The sequence below is a fragment of the Camelus ferus genome, chromosome 4, assembly GCF_009834535.1.
Source record: "Camelus ferus isolate YT-003-E chromosome 4, BCGSAC_Cfer_1.0, whole genome shotgun sequence".
In the NCBI taxonomy this organism is placed as follows: Eukaryota; Metazoa; Chordata; class Mammalia; order Artiodactyla; family Camelidae; genus Camelus; species Camelus ferus.
The window spans coordinates 40,168,387-40,182,417 of record NC_045699.1 but is presented as its reverse complement, the minus strand read 5'-3'; the positions used below and the strand labels follow the sequence as shown (position 1 = coordinate 40,182,417).

Below are 14,031 nucleotides of genomic sequence, written 5' to 3'. Positions count from 1 at the left end.
TTTAAAGATAATATTAATTTAAATAGTAGGCTAAATATTTGATTAGGTTTTGACTGATCTTCATACCCCCTTTTCCATACAATTTATAAAAATATTCACATAATACTTATAACTTAGTTTTATCATTTTTAATGTAAATTTAGTAAAATTTATCAAATATAAAGTAATAAAAGAAAGAATAACTTTAAAAGTACGACAAAACAACTTATTGGCTTCTTGTTAATCAACAATGAATAGATCACTAGCACCTTGAGAAAGTGTGAATTCTTAATACAGGTAACTATCCCTTTAAAATATTCTATGTAAAGTATGTATAATAGTTTTTTAATGAACTAGACTTTTGATTAAAAACTAACTCATGATTCATCTAATTACAACAGATAAAAATTAAAGCTTCACCTCAGTACTTAAAAACATTACCTGAACGTTAGTGTCCAATTCAATAACCTTATCTTCTGAAGGGGAAGATTCAGTATATTCCTTAAATTCTTTCTCTAACTTCTCAGTCTGCTTTACACTCATTGGCTTCCATCTTGCCTTCTTCTTGGGCTTTGTCTCCCAGACCACATCAGAACTTATATACAAAAGTAAAAATCATAGTGCTAATTTATAAACATTTTCATTTTAAATGGCTTATTACATGAATTACAAAACTGTCAGTAAATTTTTACAAATCCTTAGTTATAAGCAAGCACATTACAAGTTTAGAAACATGAATTAATTCAAGCAACACTTATTAAACTCCTATTAAGGAACTATTCTAGGTGGTAGGGATATTACCTACCCCTTTCGCTTGTCATTGTGGAGCTTTCTTTTAGCTGAAGAGTGATAGACAATAAGTAATAAATATAATAAATTAGCATATTTTAATGTATTAGGAGGTGAAAATGCTTTTCAAAGAAGAAAAAAGAGACAGGGGAAGGTGGATCTGGAGTATTGGAACATGCAAAATTGTGGGTGTTGCAGTATCAAAATAGAATGGTCAATGGGGGTGTCATTAAGAAGGCAGGATTTCAGTAACCTAAAAGAAGATGAGGGAGTATCCAGCAGACAACAGAGGAACATTCCAGGTAGAGAGACAAGCTAGAGCAACGACTCCAAAGCAGAGCTTGCCTGTAGTAGAGGCAGAAGAGCAAGGAGGCTGGTGTGCCTGGAACACACTGTGAGCAGAAGATGGAGACAGAGAGACAGTGAGAGGCAAAGTAACGCAAAGCCTTGTAGGGTACTGCAAAGACTTTGAGTTTTATTCTGAGATGAGGACCCACTGAAAAATTATGAGAAGATTATCAGCAATATAATCTGACTTAAGGTTTGTTAAGAATATGCTGAGTGTTGGGATGGGGAGGAAAGAAAAAGGGATGAAGGCTGGAGCAGGAAAACTTGTTAGGAATTTAATGCAGTAAGCCAGGAGAAAAATGGTGATGGCTCTGCCTAGGGGTAAGAGTGAGGTGGTAAAAAGTGGTTAAATTCCATGTGCATTTTGAAAATAGAGCCAGCACAGCATTTCTAGATGGATGAGATTTGGGGTATAAAATAAGGAGAGAAGTTAAAGATGATTCCAAAGTTTCTGGCCTGGGCAAACAGAAGAATGTAGTTGTCATTAACTCCAATGGGAAAGCAGGTTTTGGTAGAAAGAGATCAGGAGTTTGGTTGTACACATTATAAAGCTTAAGGAGTCTCTTAGATACTTCAGTAAAGGTTTTATGTTAAATATTTGGGCAGGTAAGTCTGGAGTTCAGGAAAAAGTCTGGCTGAAGATATATTTCTAGAAATTTCTGGCATATATGTGGTACTTGAAATCATAAAACTGAAACAGAGAAGAGAAGAGGACTAGGGTCTGAGAGCCTCAAGGTACCCAATATTAAGCAGTTGAGAAAAAGAGAAAAGGAACCAGTAAGTGAGAGTGAGAATGTTGACAGAAAAGTATCCTGGAAGAGAAATCAAAGAAACTGTATCAAGGAGGGATCTGTGCTAAATGTTATATACGAAAGCAACATGAGGACTGGTTATTGCACACTGGATCTGGCAATACACAGGACTCTGGTGAGCTCAACAAGACCAGTTTCATGGTATGCTGAAAGCAAAAGCCTGTTTGGAATGGTTAAAGAAAAAATGGGTAAAAAAAGAATTAGGGCTAATGAATATATCTTTTGCAACAACAGATCAACACTTTTGAGTTTGGCTACAGAGGAAAGCAAATAAATGTGCAGTAGGCAGCAGGAAAAGTAAATGCAAGAGTTGTTTTTTTTTTTTTTAAAGTTTAAAAGAAATAGTGCTGATGGAAACAATCTAATAGAGAGATGCTGAGGTAGGAGAGAGAGAAGAGAATTGCTGGATCCATGTCTCAAGAGGCAAGAGGGGAATGGAATATACTGCAAAAGCAGAAAAAAAAAGTTTTAAGTAGAAGCACATATGATAGATCTATGACGACTGGAGAAGTGTGTTGCTGCAAAATGTAGGTAAAAAATGCTGGTGCATAGAAGTTGAGATATTGGGGTCTTAGGGCTTCCCTTTTGATTGCTTCAATTTACTTGGTGAAATGAGATGTAAGGCAGTGAGCTGAGAGGGAGTAGTGGTTGAAAAGAGACAAAGTGAGAGCGAATGCAATAAATCTAATTTGCTAAAAAAAAAAAAAAAGGCTGAAAGACTTAATACAGAATTTAATAATCTATTAACATCCTAAAATTACTTCACTCTGTTAAGTATGTAAGTTAATTTTATTTATTCTATTTGTTTATTCCTTCTAAAATTTATGTTCATTTAATAAATAGGTAGAAACCATGTATTTGCATTCACATCATTTAGCATGGGTGTTAGCATATATCAGGTTTCACAGGCTTAAAATCTGCTGTCTATTTGACTTCTTCCTTTTAACTAATAAACATACTTTTTTGAGAACAATAAAAATCCCTAAGAAAACAGTTTTAATAGGCCATTTTAAACGGCATGGATACCATTCAATGAGAAGTCAGGGTCATTTCTAGATGAATTTACATAGAAAAACAAATTCAAATTTATATCATATACCTTTGATTTATATATTTATCTGAGAGTTTAACTCAAGTAAAGGATTAAAACTACATTATCCTTGTTATATAGACTGGAATCTAGAAATGCCCTCACATTAGGCAATTATATACAGAAATTAATTTTAAGTGTTTATGAATAGGAATACTAAATACATAAGGAAGAGTTTTACTGATGATGACTTATGTGGGAAATCATAAATACAGTAGTACCTTATTAGATCTTAAAGTGCCAAGGTCAAAGCAGAAAATGATTAGAAAGTGAAATGTACAATGTGGGGAATATAATCAGAACAATGTAATATCTTTTTATGGTGACAGATGGTAACTAGACTTATCATCATTTGTAATAAGCAGAAATACTGAATCACTAAGTCATGTAGCAGGATCTAACATAGTGTCGTAGATCAAATGTACTTCAGAACAAACTAAAAACTCATAGAAAAGATCAGGAGGAGGGGGAACTGGATGATGGTGGTCTTAAAAACCAAAAATAGAGTGAGAGCAAAAGAGAGACTGAGAAAGGTAAGAGAGAAAGAAGAGGGAAAAGCGATTTTCTTTATTCCACTAACAACTATTTATGGAACATCTATAGTGTATCCTGCACTGTGGTAGGTGGTAATGAACAATTAAACATTTCTATACGACATGTTAAAGAAAGTATACTTGGATAAGTTGAATAAAGCTAACTTTTTAGAGAGCTGAGAGAATCAACAATGTAATGACAGATTTATAAATTCGATTTTGGGTATAGCTTTATTTCAAAAGGCAAAAAAAAAAAAGCATCCAAGCATTTTTAAATTAGCATTACCTTAGATGGGTACCAATGAATAGTCAAAACACAAAACTGAAACTAAATCATTTTAGATTTTACAATCACCATTCTTAATGATTAAGAACTTACTTAAATATACTCAAATTTTAATGCCTCTAACCTTGTAATGCCAATATAGGCAACTTCTTGCTTTGTATAATTATTGACGAGAGAAATTCCAACATCTTGTAACGCCAACACAATTTCTTGCTCTGCTAACTCTGCTTTCTCACTTTCATATGCCACTCTAAATACTCTTGGATCTTCAGTGAATAAAATAATGCGTTGTAAGCCTTCAAAGAATGAAACTAAATAAATGGTCTTTTTCCCCAAACTTACAGGTGTCATCATATCCTGAAAAAAAACCATCAAAAAATAAAAAATCAGGGTTTGGTCCCAACAAACATGAAATCTAGATTCCACATTTGAAAAATGAGAATAGTAAAGGCACCTTCTTCACAGGGTTGAATAAAATAAATTAATAATTGTGTAACATTTGGAAATTTACATAATTAAAATCATTTGATGTTAGCTTCTGCCATTATCATAAAGATAGGAAGACGGGTCAATTGTTCTTCTATTTTAATATTATAGTAAAATCTAATTAGTCTCCCTTTGTTGGCTAATCAATAAACAATTTTATCTTCTCTGCTCCATTCTAAGACTAATCAATTTATGTTATGTGTTATAAGTTATTCAGTTAGAAATTCCTATTTTCTTATAGAGCTGAATAAAGAGATAAATAGATAAAGAACATCTGACACCTCAGCTGCATGCTGTACAAAGCACGAATATTTGCAGGTTTAATTCTGCAGGAAGCCTTTATATATAAGCACTGCACTGATATTAGGCTCTGCAGTTTCAATGACAAGTCAGCCATGAATTTCTAGCTAAGTGCATATTCTGATTAAGAGGAAATTTTAATATATAATACATATTCATGTTACAATCCACTGAAATTAAAAATGAATTGTTACCATATAATCATGGTACTTATAACACTTTCTAAAATAAAATACATAGCACTAAAACTTTATTAAGAGATAAACTAATTCATTGCCAAGTAATTCTGAGGTCTTTCCAATGCTTTGTAGATTTCAGATTTATCTTTATAAACCTGAACTATCATTATGCTATAAATATGCAAAAGTACTAATCAACAAGTCAAATAATATTTTTATACTAAACTAAGGTCTTTTTTCCTGGAAAAATCTAATAATCATTCAAAAAAAAAAAGTTAGGCCAATTATGGACAGCCCTCTCAAATACGTTTAAAGAATACTGGACTCCATAAGAGCAACATGGGAAGACAATGGGAAAATACCATCACTATGCTAAGAGAAAAACAACTCTGAGCCCAGAATTTCTTACTCAGCAAAAATACACTTCAGTGAAGAACACTATAATAAGGATGCCTAAAGACAAACAACAACTACTAAATTTCACCATCAACAGAGACTCAAGGAAATTCTACAGGAGGAATTAAACACTGGCAAAAGGAAAGTGATCCAAGATGAATGTCTCAAGTAAGAAAGGAATGTTATGCAGATAAAATGGTACCTGTGTGGGAGAAAACACTTTACAAAATTCAATATCCAGTCATAATAAAAACTTCCGGCAAATAAAGACTAGATGAGAAGTTTTTCAACCTCTTATCAAACGCCCTAAAAAAGACACACACCAAACTTTGCCAAAAATCACATTTAAAGGTAAATGTTGAAGTTATATATAACTTGAGACCAGAAACAAAGGAAAGATATCTGCAAATATCACTTTTATTAAACAGTATATAGAGATGTTAGCCAGTCCAATAAGGCAAAAAAGGAATTAAAGACGAAAGGGCTGAAAAAGAGAAAACAAAGCTCTCATTATTTCTAAGTGTCATGATTGCCCACACAGAAAAATAAAAAAAACCAAACAAACAAATAATCAATATTAACAAGAGAATTCAGTGAGTTTTCTAGATGAAAAAATTAGTACACAAAACACCATTACACTCCCATATGCTGACAAGTGTACTTTTAAAAGGATACAATGAATTTCTGCTCTGGCAATTGATGACTAGATGCTCTTGGACCAACACTCTTGTTAAGAACAAAAAGCTGGACAAAATATAAAAAGATAAGTATGTATTTGAAAAGACAGAAATGCTACCAATGTAGTGAGAACTAATGGGCCCAAGATCCGAGAGAGAAGAAAAGCCAGTAAAAGTAAACTCTGCATTTGGAGTTCACAAGTGCCAGTTCTAAAAGTAGAAGCAAACACTGAGAGATTAAGAAAATCAGAAAAATTAGGAGTCTCATGGGAATGGAAGGACCAAAACTGGAGTAAAGGCAAACCAAAAAGAACAGGTCAACAACTTAGGCTTTTAGTTGAGTCCCAAAAGGGCGATTCTTTAGGTGCCAAGGTAAACTGGAAGTAGACTGGTCCTCAAGGATTGAAGACGAGAGTCAAATAATTTCAATTCCCATTTAAATTAAGATACTCTCCCCCTAGACTGGCTGTCTGACAAAAGCAAAATCACATGTTCTCAAGAGAAAGGGAACATCATACACAGTCTCAAATCCTCTTAAAAATTCTTTGATATACTAAGTTCAGCACACAGTTAAAAATAAACATGAATAAAGAATGGATATGAGTGAAAACTAAGAAAAACAGAGAAAATATAAAAATATCCACAAGAAATCTAGATATTAGAATTGTCAGATAGGCTTTAAAGTATCGATGATGAAAACATTCAATAAGTTATGTAACAAGGTAGAGAATTTTGAAATAAAAATTGAACTGATAATTTCAAGAATTAAAATTAAGTACTCAATGGATGATTTTAAGAGCAGATTGGACATAGCAAGACAAGTATAGTGAAAAACAGGTCAGAAGAAAATATCCATCCTGAAGGATGGAGAGATAAGGATGAAAACCCTAAAAGTCGTAAGAGACATGGTGAAAGTCTAACATGTATGTAATGATGGGGTTCTAAGATGAAGAGAAAGAAAGAAGTACCAATCCTGAGATTTGGTATCCAGCAGAAACACCCAACAAAAAAAGGGGCAAAATAAAGGCATTTCCAGGCAAATGAAGATGACAGAAAACTCACCAGCTGTAGACCACACACACATACACACACACACACACACAAGAGTACAGAGAAGAAAAAAATGAACCCATATGGGAGTAGGGAGATACAGGCAGCAATGAAAAGTGGCAAAAAGGAAAAATGTGTGGGTTAATTTAAATGGAATATTAATTGTAAAAAAATAGTAATCATACTTCTTATGAGAATTAACATATATTTAGAAGTAAAACACACAAGATTACATAAGATGGAAGAGGGTAAATGGAGATAAAGAGTTCTAAAGTCCTTACATTACTTGGTACTGGTACAAGTACCAGTTTACAGAAGGTTTTAAAAAGTCAAGAATACATGTTGTAATATGGTATGAGGCTGTAGCTTTAGGTTTCACTTTGTATGATGATCTTTGTATGTCCCTGACAGAAAGGTATGCTCTGTAAGCTATGCTCGTGGGTCCTCATAAGAGATGTCTGCTACTGTGGAGTACAGCTATTCTAGGTCAAGGCAGCTCATAACATAACCAGTGAGCCTTGTTCCGTCACAGCAAAGCCATCATTTGAAGTGACCAAAGAGAATACCTCCTAAACTGCTATATGAAATGGCCGATGCTCCCTGCAGGCATGATATGTTTCCTGCCCTGCATCTTTGCAAGCAGGCAGTTGCAAACTGTGGCCTACAGCAGTTTGTAAGCCTGAATGTTTGAGCCTAAAAAGATGGTGTGCACTGAAACATTATATACTAATAAAAGGATCAACTTAACAAAAAGACACACCAATTCTAAATTCGTACCTACCTAGTCATGTAGTTTCAAAATATAAGAGCCAAAATTAACAAAACTAAAAGAGGAATGTATAAATCCATGATTTTTAAACACCACTCTCATTGAAACAGAAGCAAATAAAAAATTTAATGAGATAGAAGATTTAAACAACACAACAAAACTTCAATAAATTGACATATACAGACACTGTAACCGACAACTACAGAATATAGATTTTCTTCAAATATTCATTAAATATTTACAAAAACTAGCAACATGCTGGCCCACAAAGTCAGTATCAGTAAATTCCAATGAACTGAATCAGGTAGGTTCTCTGATCACAGTGGAATTAAGTTAGAAATAAACAAACATAACTAGAAAATTCCCATACTTTTGAAAAGTGATAAACTAAGTAACCATATAGTCAAAATATAAAAATAAATCACAATGAAATTTAGAAAATATTTTGAACTAAGAGATAATTAATACATAACATAGCAAAATTTGTGAGATAAAATTAATACTGTTTTTGGGAGGAAATTTGTGACTTTAAGTGAATTCAAGTAAGAAGTGAAGAAAATCTGAGACACAATGATCCAGATAGCTGTTATGAACTCATCTGCACCCCCCCATTCATATGTTAAAGTTCCAACCTCCAATGTGACTGTATTAGGACACAGGGCTTTATGGAAGGAATTAAGGTTAAATGGTATCATTGCAGGAGAGGCGGGGATAGGGTCCCGATCCAAGAGGGTTAGTTTCCTTAAGAAAGACACAAGAGAGCTTACTCACTCTCTTTTTGACATGTAAGGACCTAGCAAGAATGCAGTCACTAGTAAGCCAGGAAGAGTCCCCACCAGGTTCACGAGAACCTGACCATGCTGGCACTCTGATCTCAGGCTTCTAGACTCCAGAACCATGAGAAATAAATCTGTTGTTTAAGCCATTCAGTCTAAGGTGTTTTGTTATGGCACCCCAAGTAGACTAATACATGTCTCAAGAGTTCAGAAGAAAATTATCAAATGAAAACAGAAGAAAGATTAAAGAATACAGATTAGAGCAAAAATAGGTGAAAATTAAAACAGATGTATAAAGGAAATCATCAAAAGAGCAAAATGATGGCTTTCTGACCAAACCCCCCCCCCAAAAACAAAACAAAAAAACCCCTCAATTGAGGCTAATAAAACTAATAAATCCAACAAAATCTATTAAGAAAAAAGGAATCAAGACACAAATGACCTATACTAGGACTGAAAAAGAATCATCACTATACATATTAAACAGATAGAAGGATGGACATTATGAAAATATTTACATCAATATATTAGAAAAGTCAGATGAAATAAACATTCTTAGAAAAACTCTTACCAGCAGAAAAAGAAAACTGAATTGTCTTATATATAATAAAGAAATAGAATTCGTAATTCAAAACCTTCCTACTGCAGGCAAAGATGGCTTGGCTTCACTGGTGAATACTAGTTAACAGTCAAGAAATCATCTGAATCTTACATAAGATCTTTTGGAAAACAGGAAAATCATAGGCATTTCTCAACATGTATCAGAAGTCAGCATGACCTCAATATCAAAATCTAGTAAGGATATCACAAGGTAAGAAAGTTACAGGCCAACTTCTCTTATGAATACAAGCAAAAGTCTTAAAACATCTGCAAGCCAATTCCAAAAAATACTGGGTTCGTCTCATATTAAAAAACCAATCATATAATTCATCCTCCGAAATAAGACAAAGCCCAAATACCATAAAATGAGGGGGGAGGGTATAGCTCAGTGGTATAGTACATGCCTAGCCCTAGCATGCACGAGGTCCTGGGTTCAATCCCCAGTACCTCCATTAAAATAAGTAAATAAATAAACCTAATTACCTCTCCCTACCAAAAAAACAAAAGGCATAAAATCATCTCAAGAGATAAAAAGTAAAAGGCATAAAAATAAAAATTCAATATTCATTCATACTCATTTGATAAGAAGAAACAATAACTAGAGGCAAGAAAAAAGGCACTGGAGTAGGAAACAAATTAAGGTAATTTTGGAAGACTAATAAAATAGTTTCTGAAAGCCATTTATGTTACTGGAAAATGTTTACACATTACCTTATTATATTATAAAAACAAATCAAAAATTTGCCACCCAGAAATAAATAATTTTGTTAGTAAACCCCTAAATGTCCCTCACAGAAGCTAAACTGACTTGAGATGACTTTCAACGCAGAGAATATATTTAGATCAGTTTATAAATTGAATGCTAAAAGTACCTCTTAAATTTTACCCTTTAAAACATAATAGAATCAAATAAGAAGGCAGACAAAGTAAGACTACTTCTAATTTTAAACACTTTTGGCTAAGTTGAAGTTTGAATACCGCTTTAAAAATCTTTGGCTGTTTTTAAGAAGTGTAGACACAAAATAGGACTTAAAACTAGTAAGGCTAAAAGAGAATTAAAAAAAAAAAAAGACTGCTAAGAACACCGTAATAATCAACCCAGTACTTACATCCTTTTGTGTTACTTCACCGTAGCTTTTTCCACATTCCCATTTCAGCATTCTAGAGCCCGCAGGATCAGCCCACGTATAAAATACTGCTTTTCCAGGAGGGAGAGAATCTTCTATTTTACTAAGAGAACTGACATAAACAGTAAAAGATATGCATTAAATTAAGTGCAAGTATATGAATATATAAAGAACCCCAAATAATATTTCATTAATTCTGAGTTCATTAATTGAGATTTGTGATAGTTTTGATTATGAGTAGACTGACATTTTTTCCCTAGACAATAAAAAAGTGATTCTTCTAAAAAAATAATGACAAAAATTCAAGGTAAATATCGGTCTTACTTAGAAAATTGGTATCTTCAGGACTCTGAAACTACTTTGTCAACTTTTGTTTTAATCCAAATTAATTATGAAAGAAAATTATTCCAGTTACCTTATTTTATCTATACCAAGAGAACTTAACTGGTACCCTTTCCTAAGTATTACTGTGGCAAAAACAATACAACTCAATTATTTTTAAAAATCGTTAAGACATGTGATACATATGAGAAATTCAATCAATTCACAAAATGATTCCCCAAAAGAAAACGGAAAAGTTACAATCCAAAGAAATAATAAAATGTCACTCTTCTAAGCTGAAGAAGCTGACTCTGCAGATTAGACTTCTTTGGGTATCAGACAAAATTAATGGAAACAGTAACATCCTAGACGGATCTCTTTGTAAAATGTTCAAATTCTAAGAAAATAGGTTTGGTCTATTAACACCTAGAGAAATCATAATTACCCGTGAAGAAGTAAAAATAAGACTGGTCTCACACTTTTCTATAATAATGAATGCCAGAAAACAGTGGAGCAAGGCCTACACAATTTTGAGGAAAGAAGTTTTAACTCAAAATTTTATGTCAAATTGTCACTAATTTGCAAGACTAAGACATTCTCAAACAAGTAATAGTGTAACATACTATCCACCAACTCTTACTTTTTCCAACCAAGCCAGAGATGACTCAAAATAAAATTTTGAAAACTAGGATGCAGAAATATTAAGCTACTAACCAGTCAGGTAAATCAACTTATTAATACATTATAAACCAATGCAAATACCCCAAAAAGCCTTAAATAAACATACTTCCAAAAAGCCATTTTGTATTAATCTGGGTCAAAAATTCCAAATTATAATTATTAGAAACTGGGAATTTGGAAAGCAAAATTAAAGAAAATATAAAAGTATTCCAAATTTTTCATGGGTAAGTTAGCAGATACTGTTTAACTTTCAAAATTTAAAATGCATCAAAATCTTCAAGAACACAAAAAAGTAATTACAAGACAAATAAAATACATGTTTTACAAATCATCATTAGAAGAAAATAATTTACATTACAAAAGAAGTGCAGCAAGGAGTAATAAATTAGTTCTTAAAAGGATTATAAATGGGTTAGATTTTTATTAAAAGACAAACAAGGGAGAATAGACATAGCTCAGTGGTAGAACATGTGCTTAGCATGCACAAGGTCCTGGGGTTCAATCCCCAGTACCTCCATTTAAATAAATAAATAAGTAATTAGATAGATAGATACATAAATAACCTAATTGCGTCCCCCTAAAAAAAAAAAAGACCGACTTTAACATTTTAAAATCAGAAATACTTTCTCAACAAAAGAGGATCATTTAATTATAGTGCATTTAAATGAAAGAATATCATGCATTCATTAAAAAATTGTTTTGAAGCAAATTTACATGCTTGCAATAGCTGTTAAAAACAAGAGATTCAGCAATATAGATAGACAGCAGGAAATGAATCAAAATGTTGACAGTGTTGAGATTTTACGGATTATGGTTTTCTTTTCACAGTTTTTCTACAGGACTTTAAAAAATAATTGACAGCCATTATTTTTATATGTGAGAAACAATTAAAAACCATATTAACAACAACAAAAAAGGCAAGGGAAAGGAAGGTAGAGGAAACAGAAGCCCTATATTCCTTATTTTTCTATTAAAAAAATCAAATGTAAATATGTTGATCAGATAAATTTGGTTTAAAAATATTTAGAAATGTTTTAATTCATATAAATTTTCATCTAATTTACTGCAGAATATTCCTTATGAAAAAATTCATCTTAAATTTATCTCAGGCAACAGGAATTCAAAGCAAATAAAAATTAACCAGAGTCTGTAGAATGTTAACTGTGTATGTGTACAAGTCTTAACCTCACAAAACAGTAATAATACAAGGTGAAAAACACTTTAATCTATGTATGCAAAGGTGCAATGGAAGATTGGGTGTACAGATTAAGGTGGTGAGGGAAGGGATCACATGGAAGTGGAGTTTTTCTAGCAGAAAGGAGCATCCATAAAGGTAAAAACACACATTATAGGTTCCTAGAAGATACTGAATATAGTTCCCTGTGCTACACAGAAGAAATGTTTATTTTGTATATAGTAGTTAGCATCTGCAAATCTCGAACTCCCAACTTGTAACAGAGTAAATCTTTAAAGTTTTCATCACAAGAAAAACAATTCTAACTATGTATGGTGATGGATGTTAACTAGATGTTGTGCTGATGATTTCACAATATATACAAATATCAAATCATTATGCTGTACACCTGAAACTATTATATGATAATTATATTATGTTTTTTAAAAAGTAAACTACAGATATCAAGTCAGTTTTAACCCTACATAACTTCAGTACACTTTTTTTTTTAATGGCAACATTGTTTTACAGGGCAATAATACTATTATCAGTGTTGATATTCTTAAGAAATTATCATAAGGTCAGTGCCTCATCACTTAGACTCTGCTAAGATCAGGGGAAAATGTATTTGTAATAATCTTCTTACCTTTGCTTGTACTGAACAATGTCATTCTTGGTGTGATTTATTAACAGAAATGGAGCTGCGCCATCATGATAATCTGAAAATTTAATAACTGTAGAATGCTCAGCCAAATTAACCTCTGCTATAATACCTCCAAGCTAGAAAAAAAGGAAAAGAAAATATTCTCTAATGTGATCATTTTCCAAAGAATATTAACCAGTAATACTGAACAATAAAACTATTCATAGCAATATATTTTTGATGATTTAGAAAGTAACTCAGGATTTTATACTGCATGTCTGGAAAACCATGACTCAATTACTTCATACAGATAAATTCCAGATGTAGTAGATCCTAGTATTCTAGGTACTCTTTCTTTATAATAATCAAATTGTTTACTTCTCTTTTTTCCTTTTAGAACTTTTTCCCTTTGCAAAGGGAAATGTTTGTTCATTTTCAGTGAAACAAACAAAAAAATCATTTAATACAAAAAAAATTAGTAAGTATATATTAGCTTCTCTAATCACACACAGACACGAGTCACTTACCTCATTATCTAGACGCAATAAAATACAACTTTCTTGCTTGTTAAAATATATCTTTTTGGGAGGGCCTTCACTTCTTTCAACTTGAATAAGAAGTTTACTAGAAGCATCCTCAGGCCAAAAGGGGATACACTAAAACATACATAATGTATATTAATTTTAAAAATCCCATATTTCATCATAAAGACCTTTATCATTTTAATAAACCCAGGCTGATAACTATAGGCCAAAATTAAAATGTGAAGATTTTAAACTAGCAAAAGAAAATTTATCTTAAGAAAAGCTGAAATTAAAAACAAAAATAAAGTAAAATAAAAAGTAAGTTGTTATGCATTTGTAATTGCAATTACTGTAAACTAACTGTTGGAAGTCAGAAGCTATAGATTAGGTTTTCAAAAAGAGAAAACCCAACAGTCTCATCTGCAATCAACGTATAAATCAAGACATAAAATTGTTGTAAATAAAAGTATGGAAAAAGATACCTGGAAAAT

At 32.2% G+C, this 14,031-nt stretch overlaps 1 protein-coding gene across 4 annotated transcripts in view; it reads right to left on the bottom strand.

Annotated features, from left to right (window-relative positions):
* The window catches only part of VPS13A (vacuolar protein sorting 13 homolog A), a 201,661-nt gene that overhangs the window by 46,284 nt on the left and 141,346 nt on the right, over nt 1-14,031 (bottom strand). For all 4 annotated transcript variants that reach the window (XR_004319289.1, XM_032477879.1, XM_032477880.1 and 1 more), the window contains exons 51-55: nt 13,544-13,672; nt 13,020-13,153; nt 10,180-10,309; nt 3,962-4,194; nt 421-574 (exon numbers count right to left, since the gene is read on the bottom strand). Coding sequence is in view for 3 of the 4 variants with exons in the window: in XM_032477879.1 (XP_032333770.1) it covers nt 421-574; nt 3,962-4,194; nt 10,180-10,309; nt 13,020-13,153; nt 13,544-13,672 (780 nt within the window). In the remaining variant the exon portion in view is untranslated. The remainder of the gene's footprint in view (nt 1-420; nt 575-3,961; nt 4,195-10,179; nt 10,310-13,019; nt 13,154-13,543; nt 13,673-14,031) is intronic.